The sequence below is a fragment of the Schistocerca piceifrons genome, chromosome X (genome assembly GCF_021461385.2).
Source record: "Schistocerca piceifrons isolate TAMUIC-IGC-003096 chromosome X, iqSchPice1.1, whole genome shotgun sequence".
Taxonomy (NCBI): Eukaryota; Metazoa; Arthropoda; class Insecta; order Orthoptera; family Acrididae; genus Schistocerca; species Schistocerca piceifrons.
Window position 1 is genome coordinate 293907270 of NC_060149.1, and position 27754 is coordinate 293935023.

Genomic DNA, 27754 nt, shown 5'->3' on the forward strand with positions numbered 1-27754 from the left:
AGGGGCAGCATCATTTGCCAACGAGAGGGCAGCCGAGTGCCTGGCAGCAGAGCGTCCCGGCGAAACTGAGGACGGCCGGGAGCAGCGATCACGGATGGAGCGTCAGACGAAACGCGCCGGGGTGGAGAGGGGGATAGAGACTTCTTCTTGGAGGCCTTCTTGGAAGGCCGAGGAGGCACAGGGATGGTGGGCTGGGCCCGAAGAAGGTCCTCACGCGCGGGGTCCGTTTTGGAACGCCGGACCTCGGAAGCTGGGGTCCAGATCATTTCCCCGATGGACGCCTGAGAAGAGGATCGCTTCTCAGGTGGCAGGGGTAGAGGAGGAGGAGGAGGAGGAGGAGGAGGAGGAGGAGGAGGAAGGGAGGCCCCTGGGGCAGAGGGGGCAGGGGCCACAGGGGAGGAGGATTTGGAAGGGAGGGATTTGGGAGGCGGAGGCAGAGCCCCCTGATGGGCGGAGGAGGCAGAGAGGGGACAGGATAGGGGTGAGGATACCGCAGAAGGAGTGAACACAACTGAGGCAAACGAAGTGGTCAACGGCACGGGATGGAGGCGGTCATACTTCTTCCTGGCCTCAGAATAAGAGAGCCGATCCAAAGTTTTGAGTTCTTGTATCTTCTTCTCCTTCTGATATGCGGGGCAGTCTGAGGATCTAGGCGAGTGGACGCCAGGACAATTAATGCACAGAGGTGGTGGGGTGCATGTATGTTCCTCACGAAGAGGACGTCCACAATCGCCACAAAGGGGCTCAGCCTCACACCGTGACGACATGTGCCCAAAGCGCAAACACCGGAAACAGCGCATAGGAGGCGGGACGTAAGGTCGCACGTCGCATCGGTAGCACATCACCTTTACCTTCTCCGGGAGAACGTCCCCCTCGAAGGCGAGGATAAAGGCCCCGGTGTCGATGCGACGGTCTTTGGGGCCGCGCTGGACTCGCCGGACGAAATGCACGCCTCGGCGCTCCAGGTTGGCCCTGAGCTCCTCATCAGATTGTAGCAGGAGGTCACGATGAAAAATAACCCCCTGCGTACTATTTAGTGCCAGATGTGGGACAATGGATACTGGGATGTCCCCTAGGCGGTCGCACGCCTGGAGCGCCGCCGACTGTGTGGCGGAGGTGGTCTTGATAAGAACGGACCCTGAACGCATCTTGCTGAGAGCCTCGATTTCCACGAAGATGTCCTCAATGTGCTGAACAAAGAACATGGGCTTGGAGGCGGCGAACGTCCCCCCATCGGTTTGAGAACAGACCAAATAGCGGGGGAAGTACTTCGCCCCAAGCCGGTGGGCCTGTCCCTCCTCCCAGGGAGTGGCCAAGGGGGAAAGGGCAGGAGAACCAGAACTAGAAACGGTACCTTTCTTTTGAAAGACTCGGCCGCAGAGCGACCTGATAAGTGTTGACGTTTCATCTGCGAAACGTCCGCCCCGATACCACCCACTCCGACCAGGGGCTCTCCCCACGGGCGCCACCCAGCCGCAGCAAGGGCCAACTGGCAGGATGACCATTGCCGGGAGTCCTGATGCCCCAAGGAGACGGGCATCTACTCCTTGGCCAACATGGGGAGGGTGCAGCTCAGGTATCGGCAGTACGATCCCTGTGTTGTCAGGGGCCTACAACCTAGAGGGTACATGACGACCCCACCACAACGGGCTGGCTACAGTGCTGGATTTCTGGTGCCATGGAAAGTCCATCATGATCGCTGGTGCAGATGGAGACGCACTATGGGCGTAACTTGGACAACCCATCAGGCGTTTATGCCCAATTTGAGAAATAGTGGGTATGGTTACAACGCCGGTACAATGCTGAGTGCCAAGGTCTTAGTGCACTTAGGACCAGTGGTACACCACGTAAGGTGTCCTCCCCCAAAAGGCTCGTACTTCTGTAGAATTTTGAAAAATGGAGGTCAAACCCTAAAGGGGACCATCGCATGGAAGGCCGAAACGGTTGAAACTCCTTTTAGTCGCCTCTTACGACAGGCAGGAATACCTCGGGCCTATTCTTACCCCGGACCCGCAGGGGGATCCTACTCAGTGATTACCAGAATAATCAATTTACCTCTGGAACAATCATCTGTGCAAAAAGAACTGAAGATACTGCTCCACAGCCCACAAAAATTGTATAAAAAACCACACAAAACCGAAACCCATCATGATACATGATGGCTTACACCTTACAAGAGAAACCTTAACAAAACACCCAACTTACATACCTATAATTTACCTAGTACAAATGTCAAATAAGATAAATGCACTATTTAAATCCAAACACATACAACTGGCTTTCTACACAAATCTTAAAATGAAATTTCATTAAAGCACAACTAAAATCTCAGAATATGCCCCTTCTGGAATATAAAAATTGCCTGTGATGTTTGCAACAATTTCTATATTGGCCAGATCAGACGAAATTTTAATACCAGATATAAACAACACATTAGAAACAGTGATGATAATCTGTCAAGCTTCTGTTTACACCTGAAAACTGTACACCACAAAGCCAGGAAAACAAAATGTGTTACAAATCTTCCACAGAATACCAAAAGGACTAAATATGAACATTCTCGAAGAACTAGACATACGAAGGCCATGTGAAATTCTAAATGAACACACAGATTTTTAATATAAATACGATCTCGATAACTTTACTTACATAACAGGATACAAAAAGTGGAAAAAACACACACACATACACACACACACACACACACACACACACACACACACACAGACACACACACACACACAGACACACACACACACACACACACACACAGAGCGAGAGATCATAGATAAAATTTAAAGGCAAAGAAGAACAATTAAATTTTAACAGTGTCTCTGATAGGCTGTATATACTTTGTAAACATATAGCATCATAATAAAGAACTGTCAAAATACTGGACTGTTAAATATGTGTCAAAAACTTAATTTTACACTACGTAACTACAAAAAATTATATACTTACCAAGACTTTAAAGATAAATCTACTACAGACATCATATGGTTATAACTTCGAACGAGATAAAAGTAACATTATTTTTGTAGGCCACTTGTTAATGGCAGTAAGACAAAACAGGCCTGTCGTATATGACATTAAAAATATATTATCTTATTGTAGCTAGTTTTGGAGCTTTCATTTTCATTTCTGGAATTTAGAAACTTTCGCACCAACTTTGGACCTTCATATTGGATTATATATACACTTAATGGGTATACTGAAGGGCACACTAGCTGCAGCACATCTGTCAAGCAATATTTTAACACAAAAAGCAGGCAGACAACACACTAAATACAATTCCACAACATATGAATGGCATGCAATCCATCTTGTAAACAATACAAGAAACTGTCCTCCAGAAAAAAGTTTTTCTAAAGGTAAAATGTAATGAGTCTGGATTCAGGAATCTTCACCATACAAGAGAAAGAAAAACAGTTTTACTCTAGTAAAATTACTATGTTTATCAATAAAATTAACATGGAAGACTAAACAGGAAAACTGCTTTATACATAAAAAAAACCATTAGCTGCAATAGCATTTAAAGCAACACCTGCAGGCAGCTCTTTATGCTGCCCACAGATGAAACATCAAGTACAAACACAGCATTTGTTACAATGTATTTTACATAAAACTGAACTTAACTGCTACCTAAAAATTTGACTGAATGAAAATTAATTTAAAAAGCACATTAGAGAAACTGAAAGGCTCAAAAACCTAGTGCAAAACAAAAATACATTACCTTTGTCATGATTACCGAATACAGAAACAGTAGAACACCATATGTTCCTTGTAATGTGTATATCCTTTGTAGATAAAATGTCTCTACCTCCTCCTTATTTTCAAACGTGAGGACTCTACAACAAATTTATGTAATGTCACAGGCATTCACGCAATAGGCAGTACATTATTTTACAGTTATGAAGTTAATTACTATGCAAGATGTCCTATTTTCCTACACAATTTAGCTTTATCACAGATGAATCTATCTAAAAGCTGGATTTACTACACAAAAAACAGATGTTGCAGATCTATTAACTGTCCCCGGAGTAAAAAGTACAAGCGTGTGCTGAAAAGTGATGCCTCCAAATTTTTTATGTGAAAATACTTAAATCTTTTAAATAAAACAAACATCATTAATGTTCTGCACCTTTATTCTTCATGTCTACATATTTATTTCTCCACATAGCCACCCTCACGATGAATACATTTTGTCCCAAATAGAAACCAGTTCATCAGTACGGACACTGTTGAATATTTGACTTTGCTGGATCCACAAGCTCACCTCTGCTTGACCCACTTCATTACTATCAAAGTGAAGACCTCGAAGCTGTTCTTTAAATTCGTAAATACATGAAAATCAGATGGGGGCCAGGTCGGGTCTGTATGGAGGAGGAGGATGATGGCAGTGAACCCAAGGCATCACACTGATTTAGATGTCACAGCACTCGTGCACACTGGCATTGTAATGCTGAAGGAGAGGGCACTACAAGTGCAGACAAACTCTTTGAATTCAAAATGCAATTATAGCACACTGTTTCTCACATACTGACAAAGTTAAGTTATGCACCACCATGTTACATGCTTCAATTCAGAGCCCTCTAGTGGCAGTGGGCTGAAAATACCTATACATGAATAATAAAGATTTATAATGTTAATAACATTTGTTTTATTTAGAAAACCTTAACAGTTTTCAGGTAAAAAATTCGGAGGCATTACATTTCAGCATGCCCTTTTAGATAATATCCAAATCCACAATGCATCCATTGCTCCAAGTGCACTTTGAGCGTTTTTAAATGATCAAATAACTGTCTCCAATGTCCAGATTTTTTCAAAGCAATTAATAAGATGTATGGAATAGAGTCACGTACCAAGCACAGAGAGACAAAAAAATATCTTATCGGTGGCTTGCTACAGTCATGTTCAGCATGTCTCCAACATGCCACAGTTAAATCCGTGTCTCCTGATCACACCAGTGTAGTCATTTATGAACTTCCTGTACAGTATTACGCAGTAATACTATTTTTTGGTTGTCAAACTACCAGATAATTATCACTTCAAACATTTTCATTATCTCTTTCATAGTGCCTGTACTGTCCAAACTTTAGTGTCAAGATAGGGTATGAAATATCTAGCTAGGACCTTTTCCCCTCCACATTTGTATGCACCTAGTAGCAGAACTTACAATTTCACCTCCCCAGACATGAAACTTTAGTGTCATTAATAACATCACCTAATCCACCTCTTGTTCCACATTTATCAGGTGTGGCAATTAAGCTAACTTCTCATTTAACAGGATCTAGAGAAAACTATAGTTTTAAAACTGTAAGTGATGTGCCATCCGATGCAGTTCAAGTAAATTAAGTACACAACTGTAGAAATCAGTTTAACTGACTACTCTCGTCATGAGCTCAAACCTATGATTAGAGTCCTATCTTCCAGCCTGTATCAGTTTTAATTCAATCAGTCTTTATAATGTTCAAAGCGTAACAAAAGACTGAAGAATATTTTCTGAGTAAATAGTAGTACATAGGGGTGGACAAGGAGCCGATACAGGAGCAGGCAGGCAGGTAGTTGAGCCACGGCCTACAAGATCTTAAAACACTGGTCAACAGCCCACTGATGAGGGTGGCCAAGTGACTACGGTGTGCACAGAATGTGTGCTATAGGGCTGCCTGGTGGGTAGCCTACACTGCCTGTGCCTGCCCACAAGCAAATTAGCGGGTGCACTTACCTCATGGGGCAGAATTTGATGAGCCTGGCCTAGATGGACACCATATCTTTACCTCAATCGAGTCTGAAAGGGGATTATTTGTCCACTACCTAAAACAAAACCAGGGGACCCTTTAACTTTCAGGAGATGTTTGTTTAATACTCTTAGTCATGCACCTGTCTCATAAAATTATGATGCCTGCATAGTACAGCTTATGTAGCTGCCATAGGAAGAATCCAATGCAGTTAACTCCAGAAACACCAGTGAAAAGCCAAGGGGAGACAATATACATTGAAAAACACACAAAATCATGCAGGTGACCATGCACATCGCTGTTTCTCCTATGGAGCTGGCTACTGCAACATTATGTGGGGTGGTTGGGAGGGGGCAACAACATCGTACTTTCCCAATATTCAATTTATGCATCACAATGACTAAAAAGAGCACTGTCAGCCAGAAAATAATTAATAGTTTGAGGGTTTTTTGATCTACATCAAAGGAGGTGCATTTTATAAGTGGTTACTCAAACGAGACAGATCGAAAAGTATCAAAACTTTATTATTTTAAAAGTAAACACTATACATTTATCCCACTTTCAGACAAGCAGGCTGAAGTCTTAATGAAAAATGTTTTTGGTTGCCTATGGAATCCCGATTGTACGTAGATGTGCACCTCTTCGTCCGAAACAAAGCAATGACCACAAATGCCTTTCTTCAGTGATCCAAAAATATGAACATCGCCTGGGGATAGTTTAGGATGTATGGAGGATGTCTAAGGGCTTCCCAGTGACATTCCTGCAACACAGTAGAAACAACCTTGGCAACAAGCTATAAAAATGTGGGCTGTAGGGAACAGCAAATGAGTTTACAACTGTCCGAGCAGTTACACAGTAAAAAGTGAACTGTTTATCTGTCACACAGGTTGTCTGGCAGCAAGTGTAACAACAAAATATACCAAACAATGCAAACTCAAAGTTGGAATAGCAACAATGTTAGGAAAAAGATAAGACTGCTATTCTATAATATTTAACAGTCTTAATTGTGCCTGTCTGCAGCTCTTAGGTCATCTTTACGATGAGTAACAATCCACCTTTTCCTAATACTGAACACATTACATCAGTCTTGTTCAACAGATTCTGACACAAAATTACTGATTATCTGCAAGCTTGATATCTGAGGAATTTTTATCAGCAAGAGCAGCATTAATACCACTATTCAGATGGATTAGGAAACTGTGTTGTGGCCAAGAGAGACCATTCAAAAGAAAATTTCTCTGTGTGTGTTATAATCTTCGTTTTCTGACATAATTTGCTGAACTTTTACACATATCCAGTACTATACTGGGCAGCGAGTTTACTTTTTTAAAAAAATACGTATAATCACACAGAGCCAGCAGCTGAAGTGGAATTTTTTTATAGAAGCTCTCTCCACAGATCTGAGTTTTTTATTCAGGCACTGATCATTTTACAATGATACAGAATTTGCCAGCTTATCACATGGAAAAACCAAAGGAACATACACTCACAAATATAAACAGACCTGACAAGGCCTTGTTGAAATAAGAATCCTAGCACTCTGCTGAAAGGAGTTTGTGAAACCACAGATTACCTAATCACATTGGCTGAAAGGACACCCATTCTCTCGATTTCAAAACCAGTGTCTTAACAAATGCATTACTTTGGTCGGTTTCTAAGTATCGTACAACGATCTTTTGTTTATAAATAACAAACAATTTAGTTTGATAAAATGAGAAATAGTTCTTTAAGATAACCATGCAAATGGAAATCAGTATACGTAAACAGGAATTTGGAATCTATCCCCTCAAGTATTAGTATTTAACAAAATTTTTAATCTGTGTACCACAATATTACGCTCTCGCAGGTCTAAGAAATTGAAAAACCTACTCTCTATATGAATAAAATGCAATAACTTGTTTATGGAGCTTAGTTTCTGTTTCTATACAGTACAATTGGCTACAGAAGTTCCACTTATTACTGACTGTCTCTATAAAATGTTTCACCACAACAAATAAAAATTAGATTTCTACAAAATAAAGGGTAACTACCGTTTTGAGGAACACAATAAACAAAACAGCTGTGAAAAAGTACAACATTAAATTACAATGATGGAAAACTTCCTTTTTAGTTAATTATCAGCTGTAATGGCAACTAATGGTCATAATCATCAATTCCAAAATAAGAAACTTTGTCCCTTAAAACAGCTACTGCACTAAAAATAATGTCTCACACAGTACAATGTCTCAGGAACTTACACACAAAAAAAACTTACCCATGTGACCAAGGTTAAATTTTTTTCTGAAATTGCATTCGCACTATTACTAGTAAATGCGACACATCGAAATGCACACAATACCTGTGGCCTTGCACAGGTTGAGACTACAGTTGCATATAAGAAAAGTTAACTCTTAGAGGGAAAGTACTCAAGTGATCTCAAATCTTGATCACTTTCAAAATATTAAAATGTCTACAGGTGGAAAAAATATTATGCAAAATAATTGTTTTCAACAGCAAAATTTTCACTACTACAGAACAACCTGCTAACAGTGATAATTACGCCCAGCCTTACTTGGTTTTAAACGTAACAAAAAACAAACAACAAAACAGTTATTTTTCCAATTATCTACTCCATCCAGCAATTCTCATAAAAATAACAAATCATGCAAACCCAGGCTGTTTATTCAAGTTTATTATATTTACCTTAAGTGAGCATGAAACTGCTTCTGGCAGCAGCTCTCATCTGCTGGCTGCTCTATATAGTCTGCCGATGAATGGTCAAGAGTCGGGGAGTCATTATTGGGACTAGGAGTAGCAGTCGGTGAATCGCAAGTATCAACTAAGACGAATCTTCCTCCATTCTGCCTAGCTGCTTGAACCAATATTTCACATATGGCACCAACGAGGAGCTCATTCTGAGTGTCTTGCTCAACCTAATGAAACATTTTGTACACACAGACATATATATGTATATATATATATGCATAAAGCAAATGAAACTGACACAAATTAACACACACTTGCACCTACTTTCGAAATGACATGGATAAAATTTAACAAAATACAGAAGTACACAAATTTATTGCTCATAAACTGATAATGTATTAAGATGTGCAAATTATATGAACATAGCCATCTTGTCTTAACGTGCTGCTTTTTCCGCACAGCATGTTTTGTTCTTACACCACTCCCACACACTACATGAACAATTAGCCGGATGGAAATATTCAAAACACTGACATAAAATGGTACACATTAAAAATACCTCTGCAGATGCATTTAAATGAATGATGAAATTGTTTACAATATAGCAGCAGATTAGTTCAGTGAGCCACCTGTTTAGAAATATACCCTGTCATAGTATGAAAACGTAATAAACATAAAACAACACAGCTATAACAGCACCCGGAGAAACAAATTGCAATATGACAAAAAAAAAAAAAAAAAAAAAAAATCAAACAATATCGTATTGTATAAATTTTACATTTTCACATAAAATTTCAAGTTTTCGTCCATTCAGTATATCAAATTTCAATAAATGGGGGAAAGAATATGTGGACAGTGTGCAGAACCACACCCATTCCTTTGACAGGATCAAACTAGGTGACAAGAAAAATCTTCTAGACTGAATGGCATGTCACTTCTTTTGAAGTGTGTACCAATATCCTTTAGAACAAGGATACTGGGACAGAATACTTGCTTAAAAAGGTGTAACTTAGCCCACGCCACTTCTAAAATGCTGCTTCTGCTTCACTTTGTTCTACAAACTTCCCCTTTTTGAAAAGGGCAATCTACATTCAGCCCTTCAGCAGGTCTTAATCTTTGTATAAACATACTCACCTGCAAACCAAATTGCGTACAAATTACAAAATAAACAATCCTAATTGTCTCAGCATTAAGCAGGATAAAATGACAGTGTACATTTACGTACAAAATTTACAATTTGCAATTATTTCAGAATCTTTTTTTGACTTCGTCTCATAATACACACAGAACAAAGCAACCAACAATATTAGTAATCAAATAATAATGCAGGCATCTGCACTGTTATGGACACCAAATGTTAGTTTCATTTTTCTTTGGAGTGTCTGGCATCTTTGTTACTGTGAACACTACAATGACTCTTTCTAGGATAACTCTCAAGATATGAAACTTGTCTGAATGCAAAACCTCAAGAGCCATTATGCACGTATTTAACTCTGTGTGATCTCTGCATTTCACAAGCTAACACAGGCTTTGTGACTAAGGGAATATTATTATTATAATAATAAATAATAAATAATAAATAATAATAATAATAATAATAATGTTACTTCCTTTTTGCCTCACCCAATCTAATCACAGACCTAGTTTTAGATTCCATAAGTGTACATATTTTGCTTACACCATTATAATGTTTAACTGACAGTCTTTCCAGGAGGTCAAGGGCATGCTGATACAGCTCAATGATTAAGGCAATTGCTAGTACAATACAGGAAATCTGGGTGGAAGTCCAGATCTGGTACAAATTTACAATTGCCTTTACAAGTTAATTACAATTAAATAATTATAACAACAGGTTAATTATAATGGAAGTTCAGTATATTATTATTGGGCTTAATGAGGACCAAAATGTACTCTTTGGTGGAGATTCTTATTTTCTCATTTTCTTCTTTTAGCACTCCATTTTCTGGCTATGAGCCTCCTCTCTCCTGCACCCACTTGGTCACTGTGGTCTCTTACAGTAAGGAACATTGGTAAAACTCCCTGTCAGACAAGCTTGCCAAAACCTCAGGTGGTCTTATGTTTTCTCCTGCAGGAACTCCAGTTCTTCCAGATCTAACTTTACCAATACAATTCACTTGTTCTTTGAGGCCTTCTATCTGTGTGTCACTAGAGATCCTGTTGGTGAATCATTTAGGGTTCACGTGGGGGTCACGCGCCCATAGGTCAGTCACCTTCTCCTTAAACCCCCTTACATATGCGATTATGTTCTAGTGATGTTTGTAAAGCTCATCATCATACCAGATTCTGCATTGCCTTCCTTTTCTCTTACGGGTCCTGCTATCTTGCTCAGAATCATTCTCTCCTTGACCTACTGTTTTCTGAGTGGACCCCTCCTGGCCTTTGTGAGGCAATATGAGGCATAATTAACTGAGGGTTTTGCTACAAAGTTGTAATGTCTGAGTATGAGGTTCTCCAAAAGGCACTTGGATGAGTAGAGGAGTGGCAAGCCTTTCGAACTCTACACGTCTGGTTTTTGTTTTGTTTTCTTTTAGGGCACAAAAAAAACTAGGGTCATATGTGCCCATATCAAAACTTGATAACAAGAAGACAAAGAGAGTAGTTAAAAATGACTACACACCAATCCCAATTGTCGGAACAGAAGACAGCTAAAAAACAGGTACGTGGGGAAAGGTCCAGAACTGAAAATTAAATGACCTTTGCCATATTGCTATAACAGATGAAAAGTAAACACAGTCGACAGCCCGCGCATCATTCGCTAAAATGGCTCATAACTCACACGGCAAAAACAAACAGGAATGTAAGTGGTTAAACCAAGGTCATTCCATCAGGAAATGGCACACAGTCAAAAGTTGAGTGCAATGTGCACAAAGTGGTGGAAGAGCATCATTTACAAATGTCAATGGCTAAAAAAGCAGTATCCAATACACAACCTAGTTAAAATTATCTTGCAGCGAGAGGAGGTCGTCCAAGTTGCTGCAAGAAGCTTAATAACCCAGAGCTTGTTCCCATGAAGGGAGGACCAGTTGTCATGCCAAAGTGACACCACCTGCTGACACACAGCCACACAAAGATCGGAGGGGCTGTAAGAACTAGCAGCCTGAGGTACGAGGACTATTGCATTCGCAACAGTGTCAGCGGCCCCATTTCCTGTCAGACCGACGTGACCAGGAACCCACAAACATCACAGTGCCTCCATCGAGAGTGAGCAAGTTACAGCTTTCCCGGATCCACTGCACAAAGGGATGGACAGTCTACAGCACACAAAGGCTTTGAAGGACACTAAGAGAATCCGAGCAGATGACTCAGTTGAAAAGCCTGTGGCATTGTATATACTGTGTGGCCTGATACAGGGTGAAGAACTCTGCTGTAAACACTGTGCAGTGTTCCAGAAGCAGATACCAAAAAACGATGGCACCAATGATGAAGGCACACCCAACACCATGGTCAGACACAGAGAAATCACTGTACATAAAGGTACTATCGCAAAGTCCCATGCGAAGGTTGTGAAACTGAAGGCAATAGAGCGAGGTTGGAGTTGTGTCCTCCGAAAGAGAATGAACACCAAGGTGAACACGGCCCACTGCACGAAACCAAGGTGGTGATGGGTTCACAACCACCGGGAAAGTTGCACATAGCGTGAAGTTACGTCGCCAGAGCAAGAGCCAAACGATAACTCCAGGAGGTAACAGAAGATGGATGCACCCCATACTGGCAATCAAAGGAGTCATCGAAGGAGGCGGAACAGGACGGGTGGCCACACATGGCAGACAAATGGCATGCATATCTGCTGAGAAGAAAGTCACAGCGGTAGGACAGTGGTAGTTCAGCAGCTTGTGCATACAACTCTGAACTGGGCTAGTGTAAAAGGCGCCCATGACTACATGGTTGCCACAATGGTGGATAGTGCTGAGATGGCATAAGAGGAATGGACGTGCAGATGCACAAACGAAACACACAGTCTAATTTCTAACACACAAGGGACCGGCATAAATGGAGGAGGGTTGTTTCTACATCCCAGGAAGTATCCTTGAGGACACACAGAACATTGAGGGACCACATACAGTGGGCTGCCAGATAAGACACATGGGTGGACCAAGAAAGTTTCCTACCAAGCATGAGCCCCAGGAATTTCATAGTTTCAACTAACAGAAGAGCAACAGGTCGAGGATGTAAATGCAATGGAAGAAACCAATTGCGCCACCAGAAATACATACAAACAGATTTTTTGGTGGAAAAAAAAGGCACTATCAATGCTCCATGAGTAAAGACGATCGATGCATCACTGAAGACGCTGCTTAATGAGACTAGTCTCTGGAGAATGACAATAGATAGCAAAATCATCAACCAAAAGGGAGTCAGAGATGCCCGGCTGTGTGTCTGGTGTCCATGGTTATGTTCTTGGTCTTGTCTGCATAGATCCACTCTCCTAAGTACTTTAACTGCATATACTTCTCTTATGGTAGTGTACTCTGGTGGAATTGTTGAGGGTGCTTCCTTGATGTTGCTCATCCACAGCGATACACTCATTCCATTTCAGCATGTGTAACTCATTTCAAACACTAAAAAAATTTGTTACTGGGTTATGGCACACATTCCCATTCTGTCTTGCATAGCACACACACATCAATTTATGCCCTAACAACCTCTGGAATTTTGAAAATATTCATTTTCAATTAAAGAAGTCACTTTATCCACAACATATTGCCAATTACAATGTGGTCGCATTGTCTATAAAGCACACGTTTTTCAGTCAACACAAAGCTCGAGATGGCTTTGACTGCTGACCGGGTGCACATTTCACTGAGTGCGAGTGGGAAATTTAAGGAGTCGGCCCTACGCTACAGATGGTCTGCACCTCAACAGTACTGGAGAGGGGAGAGGGTAAAGAAAATTAGTGAGTACAGCTGGTGGGTGTGCTCAAAGTGTCTTCACAAATACTTTCCCCATTCATAATCAGTATTGTAGAGTACCGTATTTAATTCACTATAAACTGAGTGTATTGAGATTTTTGGATGAAATTAAGTCTGTCAAATAGCCATAGGTTTAAATGTCCTCATTTCTGCACTTTTAAACAAATATACTACCTATCACTACTTAACTAATTTCACACGCAAAAAAAATATGATACACATTTTACAGAAAATATTATGTCAACAGCAAGTTTAAAAGTCAGCCATACTTATGTTTGTTTCATTCTTGGGGGCGGGCCTTGTCCATACTATCTGCATTTTATTGCTGTGTTTGCAGCATGGTGTGTGGGTTCTCAGACTCAGTGTATGTTGCATGTGCTTCGCGAGGCCATGCAAACATTACAATCTAGTGTTATACAATGTGCGTACTTTCAGTGAACTGCAATTTGAGCCAATGGTGTTTTCCAAGTAATATTTCCGTGATTGAGTAGCAATGAACACAGAAGGGAGCAGCTCACTCTCCTGCTCAACTGGGCAGCAAGGAGCTGGAGCATTTAAGTATGTAATTTTCTATGTACAGATACCTGCTTTGACACTGTTTGATTTTAGTGAATGCTAACCAGAGTTAGATGAAGTTTGTTCATAACATCAAGCCAAGTCAGAAAATCTGTCCAGCTTCCAAAATTGTAATAAGTAAATATCTGGTGGCAGTTTTATTGGCCTCATCATCAAAGTCATTCACACCAAATGAAGAGAAACATTCACTTATCAACTTATACTTCTCCTACAAACTGTGAGGACCAGAGATAAGCCTCAGTACGAGATGCAGAAAATTCAACAGTGTTATTAGGAATCACATCACAAATTCTATAGGTGTGACTCAGTAAACTGAAGAGGCCAGTAAAAGCAAGCAACATGGAAACTATGCTGACCACACACATTTGTCAATTTAACTGAAGAGCAAGATGCAGGAATCCAATCAAAGAACAGCCACAAATTTTAACCTTGACACCTATAAGCCAGACCACTGGAGAAACACCACCACATTTTGAAGTATCGGAAAGAATGGTAAAACATGCTCAAAGCTAAAGGCAGAGAATGAGATTATTCCTGTAAACTGACACGGAAGACAATTACCAGCAGATCTCTTTAAGTCCATCTTTATACAGGATGTTTCAGACTTCTGCTGTTTAATACAAAACAGCAAATCATAAACACCTTCAGCCATCTATTTTTCAAATTTTATTTTACTTGAGATCAGTTTCAGTGTTTCACTATGCCATCTTCATGCCCATTGTCCGACATGTAGGAAGAATTCAACTTCACACTCATCAAAATAGTGGCCAGCATTCAGTAACTGGTGTCTGCAGACTTCTTGTTTTAACAATGTGATCCCTTCATTTAGCAGATGCAGACACTATAAATTTAGACCAAAAGGGTGTGTAACAGTTGGACGAGCTGAAATTTATGCAGTTTGTGTTCCTGTAGGTCATCAGAATGTTAAGCTTACACTTAGTGGAGCAGCAATAAGTGAAAATTATAAAGAGCTTCTCAGCAAAGAACTTTTCAGTATTTAATCTACAGAATGCAAGCTTTATTGATATGCAAAGTGTCCTGGACCAAGAAACTGCAGCATCTGAAGTTACAAGCTTTCACACAGATCTTGATCCACAGGAAATTGCTGTGTAGGAGCAACCTATCCAATCTGACAGAGACACTGGGAACACGAAGCAGATGGCTGTGGATGAATTTATTGAAGGAGTAGGGACAAGCATCACAGTTCATATCTTTAGTCCTTACATGTGATCTAAAGGAAGAAAAGCTTATTATCTTAATAGATTTTGCTAAAAACCGTTTGTTTAATGTTCAAGAGGCAGTGTAATGTTCCCACCGGGATACTTCTCAAGCAACAATTCACACATTTGTCATCTATTCTTGCCGAAATTGGAAGGTGAAAAGTATGAATGTGTGTGTTGTCAGTGACTATACGATGTAACACAATAACAGTGCCATTTTTCTTTTTTCCTCTTCAAGGTAATGATAAAATATGTAAAAACACACTTCACTCGGATATGCCACAAAGTATTTCAGTGAGACCTCCAGCACCCAATACTGAAGTTTCTCAGTTTGTGCTATCACAACAAAAGTCTTTGGCATGCGACAGAATGGATATTTTTTGCTAGAAGTCATGGAAAGTCACCTTGTGAGGGGGTTGCATGTACAACAAAGCAGTGAACAGTGAGAGCAAGCTTGCCATGGCTAGTTAATAAGCAGATTCTTGCACCTATTACATCTGTTTTGAATAACATTACATTTGCTTTCTTCAGCTAAGAAAAAAGTGAACAAAATAAATCCACAAAAGAATAGATATTTAAACATAAGCATACTGTTAGCAGGAATGAGAGAAAAATAGTTTTTTCCGACTGATGAAACAATTCAGACCATCCGTTTCAAACAATCCATCACCTTTTGTGATCAAATTTATTGACAGTAGAGAAGGATGTATATAAACATTGGATCTCCATCCAGGGCAATATACTGCATGCATTTATGAAAAAGTGTGCTGGATTGGAAACGTCCATGAAACTGCCAGTGAGCAGAATGATGCTTTATTAAGCTTTATTCACTCCCATGGTCCATCAACTTCATTTTATTCACCAGCAAGGGAATGACAAGCACTGGGTTTTGAAACTAGATTATTGCAGTTATTCCAGCTTGTAGAGTGCCAAGATTTAGGCCAGTATGGCAGAATGAAGAGATTGATACAAGGACATAGATAGGATTTTGTCAACAAAAAGGTACGATATGTTATAAAGGGTCATGTTCTTGTTTATTATGAATCGATTTTTTTTTTTTTAAGTCTTATATACATAATTTGCTTTTTTCTTAAATAATCATAACATATATTCTCAAAATTTTTTAATTTGTCAATATGATAACCTCACTTTATTCACAAATGGAGTAACATTATATTAATGTATTCCCTCTTTACTAACAAAACTCAGCTCAGCCTTCTATTGGAAAGGTTCACTATCACAGAGCAGAAGAATCTTAAGGTTGGTTGAATAATTTATGGTGTTAAAGGGTTCAAACCTCTTGACAATAACCAACTTCTAGTACAATCTTGTATTCAAATTTCCAACAAGGTTTCAACCTTCGAATTCCTTCAGCACATCAAACCATCCGAAATACCTCAATTCAAATAAAGATATTTCATGCAGTTAAAATTCTTCAATAGCCTTAAGTGAGCAAGAACTTTTTAAATCTTTATTTTAATAGTCAATTTTAAACTACAGCAACCAAATTTATTTATAACACAAAATGGAATACACAAATACTATGCGCTACAGTTTTGGAATATTAACATTGATTCATGCATTGATTTAAACTAGACTTGGAATGTATGATGTAACAAATGAGTTTACGTTTATTCATTATAATGTGGTAATACAGCCTTTGATGCTGATGAGCTCAACTGTAACATACCACACACATTATCACTTACCTGAGGTTTATTTACACATACACAAGAGTTGTAATCTCACTCCTTGTTCCAAGCATATTACAAATAAGAAATTTAACAGTGGAACAACTTCCTTGCAGTAAAACGTGAAGACTTGATATATTTCTCTAGAAGCGAGTAACCTTTATGCACAGATACACAGTACAAAATGATGATTGCTAGCTGCCTTCCAATGTAAATATCACTGAATTACACATATTGTTGAAATCTTACACAAACCAACATTAAAATTAAATGCGCCTGGCTGAGAAAGAATTATTCCCCAAATCAAGATAAGTACTCTTACAAAAGTGACGAAAAAATACTTTTATATAAATGTTTCTCCATCTTAAAAACAATTACAGTTTAAAATCCTAGAACATCTGAAAACATGCGTGAATAGATTATGGAGGAAAGTATGTTGCGTGACTAATTCAATCAAACCAACTGCAAAAATCTTTTAGAAATAAATGAACTATAGAATGTGCTGTCATCACATACCTGTCCCCATCGTTCCTATCTGAACTGGTTTTCATAATTGAGGTCTGCCCGGCAGACCAAATCTGATAATTTACCATTGGGCTACTAAAGATAGAATTTTGAGCAGAGATGCAACCATTGCCATTTCGGTGATATTTTTGTTATCAATGAGATTTTTAGGTAACACAGGAACTAAAGTGTCTTCCTGAGCACTGATTTTAATTTAATTTTATTTGCAATTACATTTACCACTCTGCTGCCTTGTGAAATATTGCAACCCGAAAGGTCTACCAGTCCCAAACAATGACTCCAGTGATAACATTAAACTGCTATAGAGGTATTTCTGTTATTATAGCAGTGAGTATTTTTAACTTTACATAATGATAGTGGACAAATCAAAATTGGTTTTCCTTTCTTGTCACAAAATTACCTAAGATTAGAAACTCTCAGCAGCACGAGGAACAAAAGCAATAAACAGCAACACTTACATTAAATTCAACTGCAAGTAAGGACTGAACTGATTAACAAAACAACTGAGCTCCACTAAGGCCAACAATGTGCAGTGGTTGGTCTCAGCTAAAGTATGGATGGGCAATAGCTGATAGTGCTAACAATGTATCGACAATGTAAATCTATTGAGGGCCTTGTTGGAAAACCACAGTGCGCACCAGTTTTTCGTTGTATGATTGAAAATTGAAATATCTTTCAGTTTCAATACACAGCAACTAGGTCACATGTAATTTCATTTAGCTGATAAGGGGGTCCGGACTCCCTTGCAACACCTCCCCCCTCCCCATTGGCTACATCCTTCATCAATACCACCTTTTTTTGTTTTATCATTTGATAATGTGTAAGGATCTTGAAAGCAGGATATAAGATGAACATCAACAAAAGCAAAACGAGGATAATGGAACGTAGTCGAATTAAGTCGGGTGATGCTGAGGGAATTAGATTAGGAAATGAGACACTTAAAGTAGTAAAGGAGTTTTGCTATTTGGGGAGCAAAATAACTGATGATGGTCGAAGTAGAGAGGATATAAAATGTAGACTGGCAATGGCAAGGAAAGCGTTTCTGAGGAAGAGAAATTTGTTTACATCAAGTACAGATTTAAGTGTCAGGAAGTCATTTCTGAAAGTATTTGTATGGAGTGTAGCCATGTATGGAAGTGAAACATGGACGATAAATAGTTTGGACAAGAAGAGAATAGAAGCTTTTGAAATGTGGTGCTACAGAAGAATGCTGAATATTAGATGGGTAGATCACATAACTAATGATGGGGTATGAATAGGATTGGGGAGAAGAGAAGTTTGTGGCACAACTTGACCAGAAGAAGGGATCGGTTGGTAGGACATGTTCTGAGGCATCAAGGGATCACCAATTTAGTATTGGAGGGCAGCGTAGAGGGTAAAAATCATAGAGGGAGACCAAGAGATGAATACACTAAGATTCAGAAGGATGTAGGCTGCAGTAGGTACTGGGAGATGAAGAAGCTTGCACAGGATAGAGTAGCATGGAGAGCTGCATCAAACCAGTCTCAGGACTGAAGACCACAACAACAACAATGTTTAATTTCCATAATGCAAAATACACATTATCTGTTAAAGAATACAGTATATTTGAGATTATACAGCAACACTAATTTTCTTATATGTCTGTACTGAACATTGACATTCCTGTTCATTATGAGTGTACACAGCACATAAACACTATTTCTCGAAGTTCATCATCCCATTACTTTGTAAGAGAGATGAATAGGCAGGGATATAATTTTGGAAGTAAATATATGTTGAAACACTAAAAATTTATATTATTAAATCTGTTAGGGTCTTAAATGTCACGCAAACTTATGAAATTTTATTTAAGTTGTTCAGGACCATAATTTATTGTTCAATGGTTACACACTTTTTGATTATGGAAATTTAGTTAGCTTTGCAAAAACCAGCTTTATTTAATGTAAAGTCAAGCAACATCAATATGTACAAAAAGATTCCTTGGTTTCCCAATTTCAAATATTCCAACCTAAAATTGTTCATTATTTAAATTCATTGTTTGTGTTTTAATTCTTCGATTTTTCTGTAGAAGAAAACACACATTTTTATTCAAATTCATACTTCACTTAAAAACTGGATGTAACTATAATAATGTAAATAACAAGTGGTTTGTCAAATGTTCTGGTACGTATTACATATACAGTTGTCAAAAAAGTGCATAGACAGTTTTCAGTTCTTTGCCCTATGTCCCAAGTTGACGTTCACAAAAACTCTGTATTATCTAGCACACAACTTGTTTGTTTAAAAACTGAAGTTTCAGTGATGTATTCACCAGTTGTGTTCCAACATCTGACTTAGCAATGGAACCCAGAATTGTGTTGATTTATGAAAAACATTTAACCAAACCATGATTATACGACAACAAATGTTTTCCTTCGTGAAGTTAGAACACCAGGCACCTTTGGACAACTAGACATTCTACAGGTCTCAATAACTAAGATGAATATAAAAATAATTTTTTTTTCTATTCTTTGAGCACTTTCCTATCTGCTGGAAGTATCAGGTGCCATTCTAGCATTGGACTTGCTAGACAGGCACTGTCAACAGCTGAGATCCATGCAAAATTTTGGATAATTTCCTTGTATTTTTTAAACTTCCCAAGTGCCATCAGTGACATTACCTGGCCGGCAGTACAGTTTCTCTCATAATATTCAACAGCATATTAATGAAACTTTTAAAAAATTCAAGTAGCTCGGAGCAAACTTAAGCTCAGGATTTTAAATGAGACCTCATCTAGCTTTGGCCTGGGACACTAATGTGTAATCAGGTTTGGAACCCTGTGGAGAAAATCCCTTATTGGACTTGCGATCTTGTGTAAAGAAACCCTTATTGGACTTGCCGTGTCAGGCTTGTGATACCACAGTAAAGAAACCCCTATCGCGATTGGGATCCCATAGCAAAGAAACTATATCCGGTTTGGGATCCTACAGGAAAAAAAAAAGGTCACCCATAGCTGCTGTTGCACAGTTACCATCTGTGGTTCTTATGGGAATAGGATGCTGGTGTTCTCACTTCAAAACAAACTAGCAATGGTTAGGCCACCATGGGCCGTAGCAACACATTTATATAGCCTTTCATCAGTAGACTTAAGATGAACACAAACCACAAACTGCACTAACGCAAAATTATATATTTTAAACCAAAATTAAACAAGCACATCAATAGCTTTACAAAATAAAGACACATTCAAAATCCTCGTTAATGTGAAACATCTTTCAAAAATGTTAATCATACTGTTAAGAACTTCAGGAAAATTTACACACTGTGTTAATGGTGTAAAACTTTAAAGGCAATTTATAGGACATGTGCTGTAGATGTGTAACAATTTTAGTGGAATGATGTCCAGTGCCTTGGCAATGAAAGTTAAATTTTGACATTTATAACTAGTTTGGTTCTATGGGTCTTACAGCAGAAAAACAGGCTGCAATACAATTGCAAGACACCAACTCACTTCTTTTAACTTTTTTTCAAATTGTTCGACACAAGCTCACTCCCTGCTCATCAGGAGTACAAAACAATTTTAAAACGTAAAAGTTGTCAAAGTGGGATAAAAACAGCCATTTTTGGAGTTTCCACAAAAATCAACTTTGTCCTCAATTTGCATACTATTAGTAACTACTTGTACAGTGAAATTTTACATACAAAGGCCTTGCTACTCGCATGTTACTACATGCAAAGTTTCAGGTCTATCCCACAATTACTTCCAGGGATATAAAAGCAAGATATTAATTTTTTTCAGGTGGTTTCTTCAATGACCTCACTCCAAATTATTCACATGAAACTTACTCATGAAATTTTTATTTCACGATAAAGCAAAAACTGCACAATATGGTCTAGGTTTGTTTCTTATATGAGAACATTGCCAGTGATATGTCTGAAATTGCCAAAAACTCAGGGGGTGCATATCTGTAACTATTAACTGGGGATCATAAAACTTTACCAGCATTTATTGGGAACATGGGTGGGTGCTCACAAATTCATTGAAGTCCATGATAACCGTGCGGGGCCCTCTAAACTACTTGGCAGTGAATGACCCAAAAACAACCACCCATTAATCCCATAATTTTGAAACAGTTCTTCCATAAGTTTTCATTTTGGAGAAAATTTAATAGCTATGAACAGTATGCACTTGATTCAATGTTCATATGTCTGTAATATGCTAAATCAATATTAACTTTCCAATGCAAGTGGGTAGGGATCATGACCTTTGGACCCCGATTCACTTGTGCTTCTTAATATTTTATTCATAATGGTTAGTTAAGCAATCCATTTTCAGTCTGCTGTAATCAACTAATCCCAAAACAGATTGTACTCTGTACTCTCAGGATGTTCACAGCAATGTGGATAATTAGGCAAAGATCACAGCCAATATGAAGCAATTACACAGCACAGAAACCAAAATTGTTTCCTTTAATCAATGTTTATACTTTACAACTAAACTAATCTCCTTTAGTCATTCTCTCACACTTTATTAATAACATAATTGAAGATCTTGTCTGTAAACATAGGTTACTGACAGTCGATGAGAAAGAGCTATTGCATGTGAAACCTGGTACATGACGTGCTTTATTCATATTAGTTGACAGTTACACACTGAACCAAGAAATAGCAGACCTAGCTCTACTTTTAGATTCTCACTAATGGCAACTTTGTTAGGATGTGTGCATATAAACAGCAGTAAGTGCCAAACACCTGGCTGCCAATAGTAGTAACATGTACAGTGTTCATGCAAGAAAAATGCTTTGCGGCAACAACTTTTACAAATTAAAGGATTATGTGGATAACTATGATTCAGATAAAGATCCTAAATATATTCTTGAAAGCAAATGTGCTCCAGAAGTTGTTGCTAATAAGGTAACTGAATATCTATGCAAGTAAACAATGTTGTGTCCCTTATCACTGTTAATGTGATGGTAGAAATGTCAAGGACCATCCTGAACATTGTTTACTTCCTGCAATAAGACAATGACAGAATTAACTTCTGAGATTCTTATACTTTATTGCAAAAATTGATTAAACTTAAATGACACAGACTTTCCAAACTTATGTTTTTGATAGCTTACACACACACACACACACACACACACACACACACACACACACACACACACACACACACACACACGCGATAAGAGCACTCAGTTTATAAGCAAACAATTTTAAGTACCCCCTCATACATGTTTAAGATTGAAATTTCGAATAAAATTTACGATTTTAAAATTAAATTATTATTCCAGAAATATTTAAAAACAAAGACTTAATTCAATTTAAAATAACAATATACTTTAATCTGACTTGTGTACAAATTCAGCGCATTGGTGTGATCGTTGGAAATAAGTGTTGTAAAATTATTTTTCTGTTTGATGATGAACAATACAATGCCCAAGGAATTACCGTATGCATCTCAGTGTCTAACTTTTATGGCTATTTATTACTCTTCAACTAAAAATATGTTTCTGATTTCCTTTTACTTGGAGCATTTCCTCCCTATGGATCTAGCAGAACACAAATTACACCTCATCTAATACAAGCTCAAAACCTATTCCAAGTTATTTCATAACCAATTAAACACACATTCTACTTCAGTAATTGGCACACATGTTATAACAGTCTAAATCTTAGACTTTTCGCTGCCTCCAACAGATTTTAGTTGTAGGGGAGACCACATTTCACAGTAGATTCATCCCTATTCCGCACCTGTGAGCACATTTCCAGAAGGTAACAGCTTCACTAACTTAACGCTTATTTTACCCTACACCAAGAACTACCTTAATAACGTTGGTTTAGTATGTCCCACTTAGAGTTTAAGAGCATTTCACATGCAACCCAACTGAAATACAAAAACAATGTTCTATATTCATCCACAGTCATCAGTGATTCCTTTGGGATTTCTGAGGATTGCAATTATGCAAACCCCTTAAGTAAGTTAGGGGACAGTACTGTAGGAAGAGGAAGCCACGAATGTGTACAAACTTACTCTATTCTTACGTGCACGTTGTCTCTTTTTTAAAAAAAAAAAAAAGGCCAACAGCCTTAGAACTGAAAGATGGACAACAATATCTGTTACCAAGTTTAGTACTTCACAATGCTAAGAACCATCAACATTTTACTGTAGTTATAAAGGACGTAAGAAAAACTAACAGGAAATGTGGGCAAGTACATGAACGAAAGCCACCTAAGAACGTGCCAGAATGTCGAACGTGTACAACTAGCTTTCATTATCAACACTGCTTATTGTATACCTGCACATACAATATAACACTTTCGTCGTTACATTTGTATCCCTGAAATATTGCTATCAACAATTCAAAAGTTTACACGTGACATTAATTGTAAAACTCACGTGCTGCTAACCTAACCGCCATAACCAACACAACATATAGTTAATACGTAACGTGTGAAGAAAAATATAAACAAGTCTTACCTCGCGCCAGTTGTTTCCCACTGGTTCAGTAATAATATTCCGCAAAATGAACGCCTGAACTGGTGCAATAACTGCACAGGGGCCACCATGATTTTGAACAAGAGCCGTAGGTTCGTCGCTACTAAAACAGAATCCTGCAAAAGAAGTTGCTACATGCTAACTGAAAGAATGAGAAATTCCATAACATATAAGGCGACAATTTGTATACGTACCCTGCGCCCATCGTCGAAATACATCATCTTTAATTGTTCCCCACAATAATCTCTTTATCTCATTAATTTCGTTTCCCTGGTTGCCACTAAAATCTGCCATCGTTTACCAAATGTCCAATAACACTTCGTAACTCAAATCACAATGACGCTGTTTGTATTACATATCATGACGCGCTACTGATTCAAGAAACTCCGCTCACCAAATCTGAATGTACATGTAAGCAGTTGACACACAATACTTAAGCAGGCATAAAGTCAAGACATACAGTACGCCGACAGAAGCACATCGCATCTACAAACGTACATTCTGCTGTCTGCTTCACTCCCACCTTTCATTGTCACCACACCTTTTGAACGCAAATCAAAGAGTATTGACAGATATAAACAACTGTCGAAGGCGTCTACGAACATGAAAGAGAAACAATTTCACAAACTAATCTTTAAGGAAAGTTTACAGCATTCATAAGGAGCTTCAAAAGCAATCACCAAAATTAAAAGAAGACAAGCTTTAACTTCGTGCCCATTTGAATAACGAGAAATCATCTACATATCATGTGACCGATTAACGCGCAACGGTCTATCTGTGCAGATACCTATACGAAGTTCTCTGCATGCAACAAATCGCCGCAAAACTCGTGCCCAACGCGCGCAGTTTAAACCTGCTGCTGGCCCGCCATCTGTTGTCAGACGGAACTTTCAACGCCAAGCGGCTACCCTGTCGAAAGGTTATTTAGTATCAGGACACTAACTCACATTATAGGAGATTCATTTTGTATGCTAGAAGCTAATAAAAAAGGAAAATCATCTGTGGCTTGTGTTCCTAACTAGCTCTTAAAAATAGCCTGGCAGTGGTTCCTCAAACGACGGCAGTTTTCACATTTTAATTTATTGCACGAATTAAGCTGTGAACACGACGGCAAACAGAATTACTTGTGAATTTACGCGGATATATATAGAACTATCTATTTATGCTTGAACTCCTCATATAACAAGCATAAGCAGAATAATTTCGGCAGATCAACAGCTGATAGCGACATTGAGATTCCCGGAAAGTGGTAGTCACAAAAATTTAGATTTTTCAACAACAATGTCCATACAAATATTAAGCGGAATAATAATTGACCTATGCGAAGCTATATAAACAGACCTGAAGAAAAATTTCAGTAAGACAAGTGAAGTATCTCAGTTATGTAATATATGCTGGCTTCATAACTCAAATTATTGAAACACGTTCCCACAAAATTTTGAAGATATGTAATTCCTATCTTCAGATGCAAAGAGGTAAAAGAAAGCGCTATTGCAGCTGCAATAGCAAAACTAAATTACCGTATTCAAAATCGGAAGACAATTACAGGCTCTCCAATTTTGTGATAAAAAAACTGTGGATATAATAATACATCCACTACGTTATCTTATTAACTGAATGTTCGTCACTTGCTGTTTGCCTTTATCTTTACAAATGACAGTCGTTACTCTTCTGCAGAAAAAAGTAACCAGTCTTGTCATAATAATTACAACACAATCTCTCTTGTACCCATTCTTTCGAAAGTAGTGGAATATCGCAAATGGCTAGAAATCAGTGAACATCTGCATGTGAATAATATTCTTATTGAATCACAGTACGACTTCCTGTCTAGTCCGTCAATAGTAATAGAAGTCGAAAATGTAGTTCCATTTATATTACCGTCGTCTAAATCCAGATTATCTGTTATTGCTATCCTTGTGGAGCTCAGCAAGTCTTTTGACTCTGTCTGCTATAGAATTCAGCCAGAAAAACTTTGCTGCTACGATTTTAGAGGCTCAGAACTATCTCTAACCTGATCCTACCTGAGTGAGAGAAAACCTATTGCACACTTCAACAACACGTGACCAAATCTCTTCGATATTTATTTTCTATTTATTTATTTATCCATCTGTAGACAATAAATATTATATGGAGTACATGCAAATTTATGGGAAACTATCTGTGCAAAAGGATCATACGAAATTTTACATTAAGTAGTACAAAGAATAATACATACAAAGTTGTACAAAGAATAATACTTGATCATACAAGACCCAGTAATACAACTTTTTATACATGTATAATAACAGTATTGGAACTGCATAGTCTGTTTGCCCGGAGGCTTTACTTTTGTCTTCGCTAAACAGGAAGCCCTTAAATTCACTACAATAATTCAGTAAAGATTTTACCACACTCAACAGCTGTCCATCAGATTTAAAAAATTAACAGAAACTTTAGGGGATGTAAGACAGTGTTTTGAGTTTTTCCTTAATATAAACATTACCAGAATTATTTATTGGCCTTAATACTCATCTACCGAGTATAAACACTGTTCAAGTAGAAATTCTTTAAATTCTACTTTAAATCTGTATTCATCTTCTAACTTTCTGATGTTGGCTGGCAGTATGTTGTACAGTTTTGTACCCATATGGCTCACATGCCTTTGTGTGTGTGTTCTCTTTGTTCGCTGAGTATGGAGTGCTGTGCTATTTCGAGTATTGTAGTTATGCAAGTCGGCATTTGTCTGAAAATCTGCAAAGTGCATCCTAATATATAAAACACATTTGTATATTTTGCATATATATACTGTAACAGAAAGGTTTTTTTTAGACGGCAAGTGGTGGAACCCCAAAATGTTATTCTGCATGTTGCAAGAGACTGAAAATAGCCATAATATGCCCTCTGGCACTCTCTGAAGAACAAACATTTGCAATAATTCTAAGAGCAAAACAAGATTAGTTAAGTTTCTACCCAAGTTTCATTACATGATAATCAAAATTAAGACTTTCATCTACGTGAATCCCCAGCAATTTTGTTGATGCCACTTTGTCTATGGGATTGTCGCAACAGATCAAGATTTACAGTTTGACATACTTTCCCAAACTGCATATAATTTGTTTTATTTGTCTTTAATGTCAACCGGTTTGCATTAAACCAATTGTGGACAATCTTTACTACTTGAACAGTAGGTGTTTGCAGCATTTGCTTTGGTGCACCTATTATCACACTAGTGTCATCTGTGAACAGTATAGCCTTTGCTGCTCCATCTGAGGTGTGAAAGTCATGTATGTAGACAAGGAACAATAAGGGACCTAGATTACTGCCGTGTGGCACTGCTATTTCCACTTTTTTTGCATCTTATACTAAATTGATTTTGTGGTTGGAGTAATAGTCCTACAATCTATGTTCTGTTTTGTAGGTATGACTCAAACCACTTTTTTCCTTGTCACATGAATGCCTAATGCTTCCAGTTTTTCCAAAAGAATGCCGTGATTGACAGTGTCAAATGCTTTGGAGAAATCTAAATATATTCCTACTACACTGTTGTCTTTTTCTAGCTTTTTGATTATTTGCTCAGTGTATCGCATTAGTGCTGTTTCTGTATTTTTGCCTGCCTGTAAATCATGCTGATTTCTTTTTAGTAACTTATGCTCATTTAGATATTTGTTGCTTCATTAATTTTTCTATTATTTTGAAAAATGCTGGAAGGAGGGATATTGGCCGATAGTTTTCTACCTTATGCTTGTTGCTGTTTTTCAATAATGGTTTCACTTTTGACATTTTCATCCTTTCTGGAAACACTCCTTCACTAAATGATAAGTTGGTCGTGTGTGCCAAGGGCCTTGCGATTTGTGCAGCCGTCATTGTTATGATATAAACAGGCACCTCATCTACTCTTGCTAACAAAAAATGGCTCTGAGCACTATGGGACTGAACATCTGTGGTC

General features: G+C 38.3%; 1 protein-coding gene across 1 annotated transcript in view; it reads right to left on the reverse strand.

The window, feature by feature from the left end:
• The window catches only part of LOC124722999 (ubiquitin carboxyl-terminal hydrolase MINDY-3 homolog), a 92827-nt gene extending 68441 nt beyond the window's left edge, over positions 1-24386 (reverse strand). Inside the window, exons 1-4 of the mRNA XM_047248173.1 lie at positions 24024-24386; positions 23812-23945; positions 8421-8650; positions 3734-3848 (exon numbers count right to left, since the gene is read on the reverse strand). Of these exons, the coding sequence (XP_047104129.1) occupies positions 3734-3848; positions 8421-8650; positions 23812-23945; positions 24024-24123 (579 nt within the window). The 5' untranslated portion in view covers positions 24124-24386. The remainder of the gene's footprint in view (positions 1-3733; positions 3849-8420; positions 8651-23811; positions 23946-24023) is intronic.
• Positions 24387-27754: the final 3368 nt, after the last annotated feature.